The sequence below is a fragment of the Hypanus sabinus genome, chromosome 21 (assembly GCF_030144855.1).
Source record: "Hypanus sabinus isolate sHypSab1 chromosome 21, sHypSab1.hap1, whole genome shotgun sequence".
Lineage (NCBI taxonomy): Eukaryota > Metazoa > Chordata > Chondrichthyes > Myliobatiformes > Dasyatidae > Hypanus > Hypanus sabinus.
In genome coordinates this window covers 7,245,960-7,264,383 of record NC_082726.1, presented here as the reverse complement: position 1 = coordinate 7,264,383, position 18,424 = coordinate 7,245,960, and the positions used below count along the sequence as shown (strand labels likewise).

General features: G+C 41.2%; 1 protein-coding gene across 6 annotated transcripts in view; it reads left to right on the top strand.

Moving 5' to 3' along the window:
- The window catches only part of myo9aa (myosin IXAa), a 339,254-nt gene that overhangs the window by 116,951 nt on the left and 203,879 nt on the right, over positions 1-18,424 (top strand). For all 6 annotated transcript variants that reach the window (XM_059945895.1, XM_059945894.1, XM_059945899.1 and 3 more), the window contains exon 3: positions 17,048-17,142. In XM_059945895.1, the coding sequence (XP_059801878.1) occupies positions 17,048-17,142 (95 nt within the window). The remainder of the gene's footprint in view (positions 1-17,047; positions 17,143-18,424) is intronic.

Genomic DNA, 18,424 nt, shown 5'->3' with positions numbered 1-18,424 from the left:
CAGGGTGAAAGTTGGAGGCAAAGTTAATGAATTCAACGAGCTCAGCATGCGTGCAGGAGGCAGCGCCAATGCAGTCGTCGAAGTAGTGAAGGAAAAGAGGGGGATGATACCCTTATAGACTTGGAACATGGACTGTTCCACAAAGCCAACAAAAAGACAGGCATAACTGGGACTCACGTGGATGCCCATGGCTACACCCTTGGTTTGGACGAAGTGGGAGGAGCCAAAGGAGAAATTATTGAGAGTAAGAACTAATTCCGCTAGACGGAGGACAGTGGTGGTAAAGAGGAATTGGTTAGGTCTGGAATCCAAAAAGAAGTGAAGAGCTTTGAGACTGTCCGGGTGGGGGATGGAGGTATATAAGGACTGGACGTCCATGGTGAAAATAAGGTGGTGGGGGCCAGGGAACTTAAAATCATTGAAAAAATTCAAAGCATGAGAAGTGTCACGAACATAAGTGGGAAGAAATTGAACGGGGGGGGGGGGATAAGACATTGTAAAGGTATGCAGAAATTAGTTTGGTGGGGCAGGAGCAAGCTGAGACAATAGGTCTACCTGGACAGGCAGGTTATATGGGCAGGTATATGGTTAGTCAAAGTTTGGAGAATTTGCATTTAATATTGGCAAATGGGACTTCAGTAACCGAGATCAGGAGCATTTTGAATATTTCTTTGATCTTGGTGTGTTTTGGAAGGAAGTCTTGCCAAGATCATATTTCAAATCAAGGAAGAGATGTGAGAGAGACTTGGTCACCCCCATCACTTAACTTAATCTCAGCCTCTTCCTGGCATGATCACGCTTCCTTCCTCCGCTGACCAGACACAAACATGGCATTGATGACTCTCTTACCAGCTTGTTTGAGTTCTTCCAGCATTGTGTGTGTTGCTCTGAATTCCAACATGGGCATTCTCTTGTCTCCAAATGGAAGAGTACATTGGAGTGAAAGAGGGTGAATGTTTACATGAAAAATTTATTGGGAGAAAAGATTGGTTTTTAATTATAGGGTATTCAGTCTTGTTTACTTTGCACAAAAGTATAATGTTTTGGGAAGGAGGTTACTCTCTCTGGAGTTTTCTTAAAATATATTAATGCTGGATGTAATTCATTTTATTCTTCCATTATTAATACAGATTAATATAAATCTAGAGGCTTAGGTGGGCATGAAAGTGAAGGACTCATTTTGTGCCTGTGATTTAAGTTCTGCTTAGCTGTAATTATGAGAACCTTGCGTAGGATCAGATGTTGAAAGTAAATGGGGCAGAGTGACTTATTGTTTCCGAACTTTCCAGATGCAACTTGTACATTTTAATTAGGAGCTGCTTTTCCATCTCCACACTACTACCTCCAGAGATCATCCAATGAGCTAACATCTGCCAACCCCATTGTTCATTTTGTACCTGACAATATGATGTCTTAGCCTGGTTTCTACATTCACACTCTGAGGTACTTGTTATACCTTGTATCCCTTTCATCTTATCGATACTTTCATAGTAAAATTTTGCTTACAATCACCAATGCTGGACATGCCACAGCATCTTACAGACCACATGGGGAAGGTCAAAGGTCATCTTTCAGGCTTTCTGAACTTTGCTCTGTTCCCCCTTCAAACTAACAGAACTTGGCATTCTATCTAATTCTCAAGTCTCATCTTAAATTCCCGTTCAAGATTGCTGATGTTCAACTCAATATGGCTCTCCTTATCTACACAGCAGGTGACTGAATTGTTGGAAACTTCATGACCATATACTTTGTTCATTACTCACTCACATTTGAAAAAATTTACAGTACTAAATGATTAAATTTTTTTTACTGCTGTTGAACACTAAGACTTTCTAGTAGTCTAAATGCTAATTTTGCACAAATCATTGAATCTCTAGCCTTCCTGATCATACTGATTGGTTAGCTTCTGTGCTAAAGTAGAATAGTAATGTGATCCAACTGGTGTACATTCAGTGCAAATTGCATGGTAATAAAATCAAAAGGCTCAAGCAAGTCAAGTCTGAACTTGAATAATTTATGTTGAAATGTTTTGAGCATGTTCATATTTCCAGTATTTCCTTGTGATTTCAGCATATTGCCAGTTTTCACATTTATGAGTCAGATCAGTTAAATCTTGCCACAGTTGCACATTAGAAAAGAGCATCTAACTCAAAGTACTGATAATGGTAAAAATAGCTACTTCTCAAATTATAATTCGTGGAAGTGTTTTTTTTAAAGATACTACAGAGAACAAGAATTTGAACAAATCTATCAATCAAGTGCTAATGTAATTTTTGGAATACATAAATATAAGAGAAACTCTGCAGGTTATAGGTGTAGAAAACTTGCAGCGCAATACAGGCCCTTCGGCCTACAAAGCTGTGCTGAACATGTCTTTACCTTAGAAATTACCTTGGGTTACCCATAGCCCTCTATTTTTTTCAAAGCTTCATGTCCCTATCCAGGACTCTCTTAAAAGACCCTATCGTATCCGCCTCCACCACTGTTGCTGGCAGCCCATTCCACACACTCACCACTTCCTGTGTTTTTTTTTAAAAAACACTTTACCCCTGACATCTTCTCTGTACCTATTTCCAAGCACCTTAAAACTGTGCCCTCTTGTGTTAGCCATTTCAGCCCTGGGTAAAAGCCTCTGACTTTCAATGCCTTTCCAATGCCTTTTGTCATGTTATACACCTCTATCAGGTCACCTCTCATCCTATGTCGCTCCATGTAGAAAAGGCCAAGTTCACGCAACCTATTCTCATAAGGCATGCTCCCCAGTCCAGGCAACATCCTTGTAAATCTCCTCTGCACCCTTTTTATGGTTTCCATATCCTTTCTGTAGTGAGGCGACCAAAACTGAGCACAGTACTCCTAGTGGGGTCTGACCAGGGTCCTATATAGCTGCAACATTATCTCTCGGCTTCTGAACTCAGTCCCACGATTGATGAAGGCCAATGCACTATATGCCTTCTTAACCACAGAGTCAACCTGCACAGCAGCTTTGAGTGTTCTGTGGACTCTGACCCCAAGATATCTCTCATCCTCCACACTGCCAAGAGTCTTACCATTAATACTGTATTCTGCCATCATATTTGATCTACCAAAATGAACCATCTCACACTTATCTGGGTTGAACCCCATCTGTCACTTCTCAGCCCAGTTTTACGTCCTATCAATGTCCCGCTATAACCTCTAACAGCCCTCCACACTATCCACAACACCCCCAACCTTCGTGTCATTGGCAAATTCACTAACTCATCCTTCCACTTCCTCATCCAGGTCATCTATAGAAACCACGAAGAGTAGGGCTCCCAGAACAGATCCCTAAGGCACACTGACCTCCATGCAGAATATGACCCATCTACAACCACTCTTTGCCTCCTGTGGGCAAACCAATTCTGGATCCACAAAGCAATGTCCCCTTGGATTCCCATGCCTCCTTACTTTCTCAAAAAGCCTTGAATGGGGTATCTTATCAAATGCCTTGCTGAAATCCATATATACTACATCTATTGCTCTATCAAATGTGTTTAGTCACATCCTCAAAAAAATTCAATCAGGCTCGTGACCTGCCTTTGACAAGGCCATGCTGAGTATTCCTAGTCATACTATGCCTCTCCAAGTGTTCATAACTCCTGCCTCAGGATCTTTTCCATTAACTTATCAACCACTGAAGACTTACTGGTCTATAGTTTCCTGGGTTATCTATCACTGCTCCCTTTCTTGAATACGGGAACAACATATCCAACCCTCCAATCCTCTGGAACTTCTCCTGTCCCCATTGATGATGCAAAGATCATTGCCAGAGGCTCAGCAATCTCCTCCCTTGCCTCCCACAGTAGCCTGGGGTACATCTCCTCTGGACTTGGTGACTTATCCAACTTGATGCTTTTCACAAGCCCCAACACATTCTCTTTCTTAATATCTACATGCTCAAGCTTTTCAGTCCACTGTCAGTCATCCCTACAATCAGCAAGATCCTTTTTCACAGTGAATATTGAAGCAAAGTACTCATTAATTACCTCTGCTATCTCCTCCGGTTCCAGACACACCTTTCCACTGTCACACTTGATTGGTCCTATTTCTCACGTCTTATCATCTTGCTCTTCACATACTTGTAGAATGCCTTGGGGTTTTCCTTAATCCTGTCTGTCATGGCCTTCTCATGGCCCCTTCCGGCTCTCCTAATTTCATTTTTAAGCTCCTTCCTGCTTGCCTTATAATCTTCTGGATCTCTATCATTACTTAGTTTTTTTTAACCTTTCGTAAGCATCTAAGTAGGGGAATGAACAGTTGACATTTTGGGTCAAGATTCTTCATAAAGACTGGAAAGGAAGAGGGCTGATGAAGGGTCTCAGCCAAAACATCGACTGATTATTCTCCTCCAGAGGTGCTGCCTGACCGGAGTTCCTTCAACATTTTGTGGGTGTTGCTCAAGATTTCCAGCATCTGCAGAATCTTTTGTTTGTAATTTGGGAAGTGGTCTTTACCAGTGTTGTTTCTCTCTAGAAAGGGAGAGGATGCATGTAAGATGGCCAGTTTGCTTTGCAGGGAAATTATAGGCATTTATTAACAAGCAGTGTCAACATTCCAGTCATGTTTTGGTCTTGTGCCAATCGGACAAAGAGCAGCATAGGATGTGTACAATACAGGTTAGACTGCCTAAAGGTATTCTGCTGTGCTCTACCCGTTTGTGAAAAAAAAAGGTAGAACTATGCTTCGTAGTTGGGCATGGAAGAACTTGTTCTGACTTTGCCTTCAGTGGATTTGTCAGCACCTTGTATAATCTTCAAAATCCAAATCACAAATGTTTAGTTTATTCAGTACATAAAGCCATTTAGTGAGGTCATGGCTCTTCCAAAAATGGCAAATTCTGAGTTTTTTCATCATTTGTTATTGATACAGTCCTCACTAGGAACATTGCTGGCATCTCTTGCCATTATTTTTTAGAATCTTTGTAAAAGAGCGAAGTGTTATGTTTTATGTTTACTTCCTGGATGGTATTGCAGTTGAATAGAATAAAAATAAGAAACCCGGATACGTACAAAATCAAAGTTGATGCCATTTTGGGGCCAGATCTGTACTTGCATCAGCTCAATTCTTAAAAATAGTTCACTGTAACATTAAGTAATCCTACAGTGATGCACAAGAAATAGGAACAAAGTGGCATTTGTATTAAATAACTCAACTGGAGAAAACCAAAAACATTCTGAGTAACTTCATAATCGACCATAGAAATGGAATTCGAGCTGCACCAGCAGAGTCTAGGAAGCTGGCACCTTTAGAAGACAGCTAGGTCCTCCAGAAAGAAAGACAGAACTGAAGTGACAAGATTTTGGTGACTGTGAGCCTTTGATAGGTTACAATATCTGTCCCAAAAGAGTTTAATGTGTTAGTTAATAAGTGTAATCTGTGCATACTCTCCCTCTGTTACTTAAGAAGAGAAAGTTCTTTATTGGTTTAAGTAATGAAATCTCTGCAATGTACACCCATGGGATTGCTCTGCTGGAAGCCACCATGGTCTTGATGGGTCATCATTGTCCTGTGTCATCATACGTCCATAGATTCCTTAGCCATGGAAATACTTCCCCTGCATTTTTATAGAATTGTAAGAATCTTTAAGTTCAAAGTAAATGTATTATCAAAGTACTGTAACTCTCACTTCGGCTAGCGGCTTAATATAGGGGGTGGTAACCCCCAGCCTGGCCAAAGCTAAGAAATCTTGTTTGGGTAGATGCTGCGCGATGTGTCCTCTGTTACAAATCAGTACCCTGAAATAACAAACAGTACACAATATGCGATTAAATGAATCAGCTTTTTAATTCTTATTTTGACTATATGGTTAGGAAAGAAACCAATCTTATTAAATAGTCTGTTGCACAATGTTGGAGCTCACTGATAAGTTGATCATTCACCATCGACCTCTTCCGATCGTCGCAGCCCTTCGGACTCTCGCTCCAACTCCACCCCGTCCGGCGGTCTACCACATCTCTCCATTCGCATCTTCTCTTCTCATCTCTCACCAGCAAAGACACTGAAAATCTCTCTTCCAGCTCACAAGAAAGAACAGCATTCCAAACCCTATTATCTCTAGTGATAACCCAAACATTGCTGCTACAAAGAAACCATTACATTAATAGTGAAACTATTGCATGCTACAATACATACAAGACACCATATATATTGTTGAGCTTCATTTTCTTTCAGGCATACTCAATAAATCTATAATAGAATAATAACCATAATAGAGTCAATGAAAGACAGTACCAACTTGGGCGTTCAACCATAAACTGCAAATACAAAAAGAAATAATATAATAATAAATATTGAGAGCATGAGGTGGAGAGTCCTTGAAAGTGAGTTCATAGGTTGTGTGAACATTTCAGTGATGGGGCAAATAAAGTTGAGTGAACTTATCACCTTTGGTTCAAGTGCCTGATTGTTGAGGGGCAATGACTGTTCCCGAGCCTGGTGGTGTGAGTACCGAGGCTCCTGTACCATTTTCCATTGCAGCAGCAAGAAGAGAACATGACGTGGATGATGCAGGGGGGAGTGGTGTGGTGAGGGAGTCTGTGACAATAGATGCTGCTTTCCTATGACAACTCTGCATGCAGATGTGCTCAGTGACGGGGATGGTTGTACCTGTGATGGACTGGGCCATATCCACTACTTTTTGTAGAATTTTCCCTTCAAGGGCATTGTTGTTTCCATACCAAGTTGTGATCCATCCAGTCGATATATTCTCCAGTACACATCTATAGATGGATGTCGCGCTGAACCTTCCTTACTTCTTAAGGAAGTAAAGGTGCTGTTGTGCTTTCTTCGTAATTGCCCTTGCGTGCTGGGCCCAAGACAGGACATCCAAAATAACACTGAGGAATTTAAAGTTGTTGACCTTCTCCACCTCTGGTCCTCTGATGAAGACTGGCTCATAGATTTCTGGTTTCCTCCTCCTGAAGTCAATAATCACTCCTTGGTCTTGCTGGCATTCAGTAAGAGGTTGTAGTTATGGCGCTACTCAGCCAAATTTTCAGTCTCCTCCCTATATGCTGATATGTTACCACCTTTGTTTCAGCCTACACCTGTGGTGTCATCAGTAAACTTGAATGTGGCATTGAAGCTATGTTTAGCCACCCATTCCTAAGTGTAAAGAGTAAAGCAGGGGACTAAGCACACAGCTTAGGTGCACCTATGCTGATGGGGATTGTGAAGATGTTAAGTTTCAAAGAGGTCACTTCAAATTGCTTGAAGCTTAATTTCTCTTCATTCATCAAGTGCACCTTGTTATGAACCAGACTCTTCATTCATTATTCACTCCCTTTGTGATATATTCTGTGTAATTTTAGTGAAGAACAGAACTCCAGATGTATTGTTATCAAGTCCCTAAATAATTACAATAAGAATTCTTTACACCTGTGTTCAAAAGTTGTGGGAGTAATAGCACAGAAAGCAAGCTTTTCTGATTGCTTACTGCAACTACCTGTTGGTTGATATCAGTATATTTAAATCCCACTGAGCAGTTGGGTGGGTTTACTTTGATCGGGAAGACTGCAGTGGTTCAGGAAGGTGGATTGCTTCGGGTATTTAGATCCAACATATTAATGCAATTACAAAGAATGCCTTCAGCAGCTATATTTCATTTGGTGTTTGAGGAGACTTGGTATGTCACAAAATACTCTCACAAATTTATACAGTTGTACCGTGGAGAGCATTCTAACTGGTTACATCACCGCCTGGTATGGCGGGACCACTGCACAGGATCAGAGAAAGCTACTGAAAAAAATTGTAAATTTACCCTGGTCCACCATGGGCGCTAACCTCCCCAGCATCAAGGACATCTTGAAAAGGCGATGCCTGAAAAAGGTGGCATTAAGGTGGCATTATCACCTATGATATGCCCTCTTCTCTCTGCTACCATCAAGGAGGAGGTACAGGAGCCTGAAGACATAGACTTAGCGATTCAGGAACAGATTTTTCCTCTTTGCCATCAGATTTTGAATGGACAGTGAACCCCTGAATGCTACCTCATTATTTACATTTTTTTTGTCTTTTGTACTACTTATTTAATTATTTTTAATAATATATTTCTTACCATAATGTATAATTTATCATTATTTTGTATTGTAATATACTGCTGCTGCAAAACAAAAAATTTTGTGAACAACACACACAAAGTGCTGGTGAAACACAACAGGCCAGGCAGCATCTATGAGGAGAAGCACTGTTGAGACCCTTCGTCAGGACTAACTGAAGGGAAAGGTACTAAGAGATTTGAAAGTAGTGGGGGGAGGGGGAAATACAAAATGATAGGAGAAGACCGGAGGGGGTGGGATGAAGCCAAGAGCTGGAAAGGTGATTGGCGAAAGTGATACAGAGCTGGAGAAGGGAAAGGATCATGGGACGGGAGGCCTTGGGATAAAGAAAGGGGGAGGAGGGAGCACCAGAGGGAGATGGAAAACAGGCAGAGTGATGGGCAGAGAGAGAGAGAAAAAACAAACAACTAAATATGTCAGGGATGGGGTAAGAAGGGGAGGAGGGGCATTAACGGAAGTTAGAGAAGTCAATGTTCATGCCATCAGGTTGGAGGCTACCCAGCTGGTATATAAGGTGTTGTTCCTCCAACCTGAATTGGGATTCATTTTGACAGTAGAGGAGGCCATGGATAGACCTATCAGAATGGGAACAGGACGTGGAATTAAAATGTGTGGCCACTGGGAGATCCTGCTTTCTCTGGTGGACGGAGCGTAGGTGTTCAGTGAAATGGTCTCCCAGTCTGTGTTAGGTCTCACCAATATATAAAAGGCCACACTGGGAGCACCGGACACAGTATACCACACCAGCCAACTCACAGGTGAAGTGTCCCCTCACCTGGAAGGACTGTCTGGGGCCCTGAATGGTGGTGATGGAGGAAGTGTAAGGGCAGGTCTAGTACTTTTTCTGCTTACAAGGAGGGAGATCGGTGGGAAGGGATGGGGTGGACAAGGGAGTCGCATAGGGAGCAATCCCTGTGGAAAGCAGAAGTGGGGGGGGGGGAGGGAAAGATGTGCTTGGTAGTGGGATCCCATTGGAGGTGGTGGAAGTTGTGGAGAATTATACGTTGGACCTGGAGGCTGGTGGGGTGGTAGGTGAGGACAAGGGGAACCCTATCCTGGATGGGGTGCGGGCAGATGTGCGGGAAATGGGAGAGATGCATTTGAGAGCAGAGTTGATGGTGGAAGAAGGGAAGCCCCTTTGTTTAAAAAAGGAAGACATCTCCTTCGTCCTGGAATGAAAAGTCTCATCCTGAGAGCAGATGTGGCAGAGACGGAGGAATTGTGAGAAGGGGATATCATTTTTGCAAGAGACAGGGTGGGAAGAGGAATAGTCCAGGTAGCTATGAGAGTCTGTAGGCTTATAGTAGATATCAGTAGATAAGCAATCTCCAGAGATGGAGACAGAAAGATCAAGGAAGGGGAGGGAAGTGTCAGAAATAGGCCAGGTAAATTTGAGGGCAGGGTGAAAGTTGGAGGCAAAGTTAATGAATTCAACGAGCTCAGCATGCGTGCAGGAGGCAGTGCCAATGCAGTCGTCGATGTAGCGAAGGAAAAGGGGGACGATACCCGTATAGACTTGGAACATGGTGTGTTCCACAAAGCCAACAAAAAGACAGGCATAACTGGGACCCATGCGGGTGCCCATGGCTACACCCTTGGTTTGGATAAGTGGGAGGAGCCAAAGGAGAAATTATTGAGAGTAAGAACTAATTCTGCTAGACGGAGGAGAGTGCTGGTAGAGGGGAATTGGTTAGGTCTGGAATCCAAAAAGAAGCGAAGAGCGGGTGGGGGACGGAGGTATATAGGGACTGGACGCCCATGGTGAAAATAAGGCGGTGGGGGCCAGGGAACTTAAAATCATTGAAAAAATTCAAAGCGTGAGAAGTGTCACGAACATAGGTGGGAAGAGATTGAACCAGGAGGGATAAAACAGTGTCAAGGTATGCAGAAATGAGTTTGGTGGGGCAGGAGCAAGCTGAGACAATAGGTCGACCTGGACAGGCAAATTTGTGGATCTTGGGTAGGAGGTAGAAACGGGAAGTGCGGGGTGTGGGAACTATGAGGTTGGTGGCAGTGGATGGGAGATCCCCAGAGCTGATAAGGTTGGTGATGGTATAGGAGACAATGGCCTGGTGCTCCTTAGTGGGGTCCTGACCAAGGGGTAAATAAGAGGAGGTGTCAGAGAGTTGTCTCTGTGCCTCGGCCAGGTTTCGTGACTTATTTTGTGACTTATGCTGGTGATATTAAACCTGATTCTGATAGTTGTAGGCATTAAATTCCATGAATGCAAAATACTCAGAGAAAAAAGTCCATTGCCATTACTATCCCATCCTGTTATCTAATAAATGATCCTGCCCAGATTTCAGCTGTAGCTTTGGCTGAGAGTTTTGATCTGTAACAGGATACTCCTTTTGGCCATAGATTCACCAATGACTGCTCCCACAGGGGTAAGGCTGAACTTTTCCAGCACTCCTAACAAAGGAATGTGGTATGTGGATGAGTGGGGATATCGGATTGATTAATACTACATACTAGAATAGTTCATTTCTGTGGCAACAGGCTGAGCTACTTTGAGCAGGATGGGTGTCAGATTGGCATCAGAAATTCAAATATTTGTTTAAACAAGTTGAGGCTTTGTGCTGTAATTAAACAAAAGCAAATGTGTTAAAACCAGATTAAAAATCACTTAGTGACTGGTTTCAACAATTAATATGCATGGTAATGTACACAAATTGGAAGTCATTATCAGAAAATGATTTTGCCTTGAATCATTTGAAAGTGTTGATCTAATGTTAAGCTTTGATTCCTGAAGTTTTCATTAACTGGCAATCACAAAGCCATGGCTGTGACATTTTCATAAGTTTTGGCCACTGCAGCTGTTACCATTCAGAAAGGCTTTGGTGTCATTTGGGGAATGTTTAGAGCACTGTAATTTTATGCAACAGATTCATAGATCCTGAAAGATGATTGGATGAGATTCCAATTGTTACTAATGACGTGGTTAATGCTTGACAACTTGCTTAGCCTGGTTAACTCGTGTGATTCTTATTCCCTCAGATAAATATTTCAAAGTTCTACCCAAGACCTTTTATTTTCTGCCATAATCTAGTGGCTGCTTTAATCTTCAGTTTTTCCTATAAAGTCATTGAGGAGCAAATTGAAAGCTGTGCTTTCTCATTCCTGATCAATGAAAATTTAATGGTGTGTTTGTCTTTCTGATAGACTTTTGTTAGATAAAGATTTTCAAGATGTGTCACCTGATTGCAGTGTGAGGAATCCATGCCAGAGATTAAAGATCTTTAGTTTTAGTTTTTTAAGATGAACAGTAAATACCACTGCTTCGTTGCTGACAAGAAGATTTATTTTGAGCTTATATTTTGACATTCATTCCTCCCTCTTGAACTTCTATCCCCATCATCCTTTCTTCCCAAGTAGGCAACTATAATCTTGGTTTCAGAATCACAAATAGCTGGTTTTATGGTTCTGCCATTAAAACTGTATGTGTTTGTATGTTTGTATACCTTAATGATAAGGTAATCCAATGCTTTGTGATTGCCAAATAGATGTCAAAGGCTTCTGGTGCTTTTCTGAGCAGTTTTTTATTTACATTTTGCATCTGTCATCAGAATCAGATACTTACTGTCTTACATGACATAAAATTTATTGTTTTGCAGCAGCAGTACAGTGCAAGGACCTAAAATTACTATAAGTTAAAAAATAGTGTAGGAAAAAAGGAATAATGAAATAGTGTTCATGGATTGCTTTGAAATTTGCTGATGGAAGAGAAGAAGCTGTTCTTGAATCATTGACCCTGAGTCTTTTCATTGAGGGTAGTAGCAAGAAGACAGCATATCCCTGTTATATTCTTGAGGTACTACCTTTGGATGTCCTCTGGTGGGATTGGTTGTGCTCGTGTTGTGTTGTCTGAGCCTGCAATCTATTGCAGCCTCTTGTGAATTGGAGCCCCCATGCTAGACTGTAATGTAAGCAGTCAGAATGCTCTCCACCATATATCTGTATGAATTTGCAGGAGCTTTTCAATCTCATAATGAAGTAGAGTCACTGGTGTGCTTTCATGTTGTGTCAATTGTTTGCCCTCAATGAAATTGATGTGTGTCCTCCTGAATTCCCCTCCTTAAGACAATAATGTCTTTGGTCTTGATTTTGAGTGTGAGGTTGTTGTTGGGTAGTACTCAACCAGCTGATCTGTCTCACACTTACGCCTCTTTGCCATTTGAAATTTTACCAACAAGAGAGGTCTGATAGACGATGGCGTTCCAGCTGTGCCTAGCCACACAGTTATGAAAGTAGAGAGGGTAGTGCAGTGGTCTGAGCACACATCCTGAGCAGCTGCATCCCTGCCTGGTTCGGAAGTTGCACCATCTCGGATCGCAAGACCCTGCAGCGGATAGTGAGGTCAGCTGAGAAGATTATCGGGGTCTCTCTTCCCACCATCACGGACATTTACACTACACGCTGCCTTCGCAAAGGAAACAGCATTATGAAGGACCCCAAGCATCCCTCATACAATCTCTTCTCCCTCCTGCCATCTGGGAAAAGGCTCCGAAGCATTCGGGCTTTCACAACCAGACTATATAACAGTTACTTCCCCCAAGCTATCAGACTCCTCAATACCCAAAGCCTGGACTGACACCTTACCCTACTGTCCTATTTATTATTTATTGTAATGCTTGCACTGTTTTTGTGCACTTTATGCAGTCCAGTGTAGTTCTGTAGTCTAGTGTAGCTTTCTCTGTTTTTTTTATTACGTAGCTCAATCTAGTTTTCTTGTACTGTGTTATGTAAACCATGGTCCTGAAAAAGTCTCATTTTTACTATGCACTGTACCAGCAGTTATGGTCGAAATGACAATAAAAGTTGACTTGACTTGACATCTTTGAGATGCACCTGAAGTGATTGTCAACAAGAAGGAGATGTTATCACAGGTCCGTACTAGCTGTGGTCTCCGTGTGAGGAAGTGGGTGGGGGGGGTATAGAGGTCCAGTTGGGGGGGGGGAGGTATAGAGGTCCAGTTTTCGAAGCTTGGTGAGTAATACTGAGAGGGTGCTGGTTTTGAATGCTGAGCCGTCATTGATACACAGCAGCTTGACATGTTTTGCTGTTATCCAGATGCTCTAAGGCAGAGTTCTGACCCAGTGAGATCATATCAACTGTAAACCTGTTGAGGTGGTAGGTAAATTGCAGCAGATCCAGGGCCTTTCTCAGGCAAGCATTAATTTTAGCTATAACTAGTGCCTCAAAAAGCTTCATTATGGTAGATGTGAGACCTTCCACAGGGTAGATATTGTTAAGACAGCTCAACCTGCTCTTCTTGGGCACCAGTATGATTGATGCCCTTTTGAAGCATTTGGGAACTTCAGACTGCAGCAGTGAGAATTGAGCACTCCAGCTAGTTAGTTGACACAGCTTTCCAGTACCTAGCCTAGTACACTGTCAGGGCTTAACATCTTCCAGGTGCTATGTAGTGATATTCTCCTTTTCAAAGCATACATAATAACCATTGAGCTCCTCGGGTTGAAGCATCACTGCCAGTTTTGTTGTTTGGTTTCACCTTATAGGAAGTAATAGTATACAAATACTACTGCAGCTGTTGTGTATCGTTTTGTCTCTAATTTCACACAGAGTTGCCTTTTCACTATCACAATGGCTTTCTTTAGGTATCTGGACTACTTGTAAGGTTCTAGTCCACCAGTTTGAGCACCATAGATCTAGCCCTTAGGGGACTGTGATCACCTGGTTCGGCTGGGCTTCTGGTTTGGATATGTTTGGCATTATCTTGAAAGCATGCACTTATTCACAGAGGTCTTGATGAAGTTGGTTATGGCTATGGCATAATAATGCAGAAACCAAGGTGAATACTTGAATCTAGTCCATTCCAGTGATTTAGTGCAGTCCTGTAAACTCTTCTCCACCTCCCTTGACCTTTGCAGTCTTTGCCACTGGTTCTGTGGTCTTCAGTCTCTCTTTATTCAGTGAGTAGAATTACAGCCAGGTGATTGGACTTGCCAAAGTGAGGACTCAGTTGGCATGGGAAGAGTTCTGATTGGTGGTGTAATTAGCGATTGAGTGTCCTCCGTGAATAATAAAAATGTGGTGCAATCTTTCAGAAAATACTTGAGAAGAAATTGAGCTGTAAATGAGAGGAGGGAAATGTAAAACTTGTCCCAATGCAGTTGAAATGTGCTTGAGTATAAATGAAGGATTGGTGAGTATGGTGTTAAGCAAGGAGCAGCTAAAACAATTAATCAAGCCAGTACTCTGATGTAATCTGTTATGTTCTGCCCAGATTGGATTTTTTCCAAGAAACTGCGGTCTTACATTTTAAGTAATTTTGTATTTGCACATTTGTTAATTCAGTTCACTTTTGGTTGAGTGGCAGCTGTTAGGCTGCAATCTTTTCCGGTCTTGATATAACAGGTAATTGTTTTAAAATAAAGCCTTTTAATGCTTGAATATTTTGTGATGTGTTACAAGAAAAAACACAGATGTTTTACCTCATTTATCCACATTATGTTGTAGCAAAATGTATTGATCAGTGCATTGTGATTGATGTCGCCTTTATAGACTTAAGTGAAATGTGTGTCATGGTCCCACATGGGAGACTGGTCTAAAAGGTTTCAGCCTGTGAGATCTAAAGCAAGTTGGCAAATTGCGTCCAAATTTGCTAAAAAGAGGGCAGAAATAGGTCTCCGTGATTAGATGTCTGCGACAAGTTTATCTAAATTAATAGTTTTGATATAAATGCATCTTTAAGTTTATAGATTAAGTTTATAGATAATGAACGCATTGATTGTTTTTTAACCATATAACCGTTACAGCACGGAAACAGGCCATCTCAGCCCTTCTAGTCCGTGCCGAACGCTTACTCTCACCTAGTCCCACCGACCTTCACTCAGCCCATAACCCTCCATTTCTTTCTTGTCCATATACCTATCCAACGTTACTTTAAATGACAATATCTAACCTGCCTCAACCACTTCTACTGGAAGCTTGTTCCACACAGCTACCACTCTCTGAGTAAAGAAATCCCCCCTCGTGTTACCCTTAAACTTTTGCCCCCTAACTCTCAACTCATGTCCTCTTGTTTGAATCTCCCCTACCCTCAATGGAAAAAGCCTATCCACGTCAACTCTATTTATCCCCCTCATAATTTTAGATACTTCTATCAAGTCCCCCCTCAACCATCTACGCTCCAAAGAATAAAGACCTAACTTGCTCAACCTTTCTCTGTAACTTAGGTGCTGAAACCCAGGTAACATTCTAGTAAATCTTCTCTGTACTCTCTCTATTTTGTTGACATCTTTCCTATAATTTGGTGACCAGAACTGTACACAATTTTTGATAGTTCTTCGACACTATTCAGTTGGTAAGATTGGTTGAGCAATGGCATGTGGGATTGAAACCTGATTAGTGTAAGGTTGATGCACATTGGGAGGTATCATAGACCAGGAAATATAAAATATTAGAGAGTTATCCAAATTGACAGCTATGTCCCATTGCAGCTCAGTGCGTTTAAGGAATGAAGAAAATCATTAATTTGATATGAAGAGTATATGTGGCAATGAATACTCATTATGAAGATGACATGTAGATGGAATGTAGATATGTAAAATAAATGGACAAAGCTCTGGCAATGTGGCAAATAGTGAAATTCTCTATTTTAGCAGGATTTTATTTTACAAAAAATTGCTAAATATTAAGAGTCTGGATATCTTGTGTTGGGATTCATTAAAGATTCGTATCCAGATGCAGCAGATCAATGGGAAAGCTAACAATGTTAATTAATTTCTCAAAAAATTAAATGGCAGAATAGGAAGTTTATGTAAAAGCAGCACATACAAAATGCTGGAGGAACCCAGCAGGCCAGGCAGCATCTAAGAAAAACAGTAAATGGTCACTGTTTTTGGCTGAGATCCATCACTTAGTGTCTGTTGCTTTGGATTTCCATTATCTGCAGATTTTCTGGAGATAATGTAAAATACTGATGTGCCACATCTGGAGTACTGTATGTGGTATCCATTTCATGAAAGGAAGGCTCGTACTTGAGCTGAACATGCATTAGAAGGAAAGGTTGGAAAGCTGAGTCCTATTTGGGACCTTAGAAGTGTGGTATCTTGATTGATACGTCCGAGGTTCCTGTGGAGACTTCATGGGGTTGGTGAGGAGAAAATGTTGGAAGTTTTTTATAGTCATCCATCTAAGTCAGATGCAGGAAATTTTCTTCAGTGGACCAGAGTCTCTGGAACTTGTCTCCAAAAGGCAGTTGAACAAAACATGAGAGGTTGCCAGGGTAAGGTGGACGTAAACAGCTGAGGTTATCATTAGATCAGCAATGATGATATTAAATGGTGAGCAGGCTTGAAGGGCTGAATGGTCTTCACCACCCTAATCTTATTTTGTAAGTTCATATTGTTGGATTATTGTGTAGATCCTTATTTTTTAGTATTTTTCTTGTAGTTTAACTTTCCTATCCTCCCTTATAGTGTTTATATGGTCACCTACGTGTGTATTTTTTCAGAAAATTTCTCCTAATTGTGGTATAGCTGATTCTGTATTTCCAAGAAGCTTCTCAGTTTTTCTTTAGCAGTTATCACGCCACTAGAATCTATCTATTGTATATGTTAATTGTTAACACTGGGCTGATGCTATCTCTCGTCAGAGTATAAGATATCACAACTTTCTCTTTTTCTTTCTTGTAACATTTAAATAAGATGGGCATAACCACCAGGTTTTCTGCCTTATTCTTGACTTCTGAAGAACCTCTAATCAATGTCACCAGGATCCAGTAATCTATATAATTTTGAATATAAAAGATACATAGTAGGAAAGTGTGCATGCCTTGCAGTAGGTTGTTATTACTGTGTTTTCTTTAAAAATGTGGACTATTTTAAACCAGTTTTTTGTTTTAAAATACCTGCATGTCTAACAGAATCATGGGGATGATATGGATGAAGAGTAAGGAGCTGTTGTTTCAATTTTCAGACATTTGGATTTTGTTTTATTAACAGGCTTTTGGGAATGCCAAAACAGCTCACAATAACAATTCCAGTCGATTCGGTAAATTCATTCAAGTCAACTACCAGGAAACGGGCACTGTGCGAGGGTGAGTAAAGTCAAGTTTGTTATCATATGTATAAGTACACATATAGAAGGTACTTTATTGGTCCCAAAGGAAATTACAGTGTCACAGTGGTATTACAATTGCACAGATATAAATATTAGAAAAGAAGTTGAAAGAATAAAGAATAAGTTACCACGAACATTCTAACAGGAGGGTGTCATCATTTCCCCAGCTATAGGTAGACTTATTAGGTACAGCCCAATGGCCAAGGATAAGAATGACCTCATTTTGCACTCTTTGGAACAGCACAGTTGACGTAGTAAATTACTAAAAGTGCTCCTCTGTTCAGCCAAGGTGGCATGCAGAGGGTGAGAAACATTGTCCGGAATTGCCAGGATTTTCCATAGGATCCTTTGTTCTACCACAGCCTCCAGTGTGTCCAGTTTGACTCCTATAACAGGGCCAGCCTTTCTAATCAGTTTATTTTGCCTGTTGGCATCACCTGTGTTGATACCATTCCCCCAGTACACCACTGCATAGAAGATTGTACTGGCGACAACAGGCAGACATACTTTATTGATCCCGAGGGAAATTGACAGACTGATAGAACATGTGAACGAGAAGACTGCATACTCCAAAGGATCTTGGTTTCCTCAGGAAGTAGAGACAACTCTATATGCACAGATTCATTTAAAAAACTTACTTATTGCAGCAGGACAAACACATTAGCATCATATAAGCAGCATTCTCAAGATAAACATAAATTGTACTTTATGATTTTAACAAGAAAGAATATAATAGAACCAAAAAATTGTCCTTTTTAGTGCAGAGAGGTCATAATGTTGCTAAACTCTTGTGTTCAGGGTTTTGTTAGTTGGTTCAAGAACTGAGTAATTTCATTGTTTCTGCTAGCACTCTGAATTGTCACCTTGAGTTCTTTTCTAGCTTCTTTATAATCCTCAAGGGACCTGTTTGATTTGAACTTCCTAAACCTACTTCAGGGGATCCCAGCCTTTTTTAATACCATTAAATAAGGGTTCTGTGGACCCCAGGTTGGAAACCCCAGTTCTACTTCCTTCTTGACAAAATTCACCACCTTTCTTGATAGCCAAGGTTCCCTTAATTTGCCATGATTTTATTCTTCCTTTCTGGAATGTACCTGACCTGTACTCTATGTGCCTTCCACTTGTTAGAAGTGGACTTGCCCCAAAAAAAAACAGCCATGCTAATTAACTCTCCCTAATTCGTGCCAAATACTCTTGTTATTTGCTCTGCTTCAATATAATATCACCCACCCTAACTTATCCTCATTGATATACATATT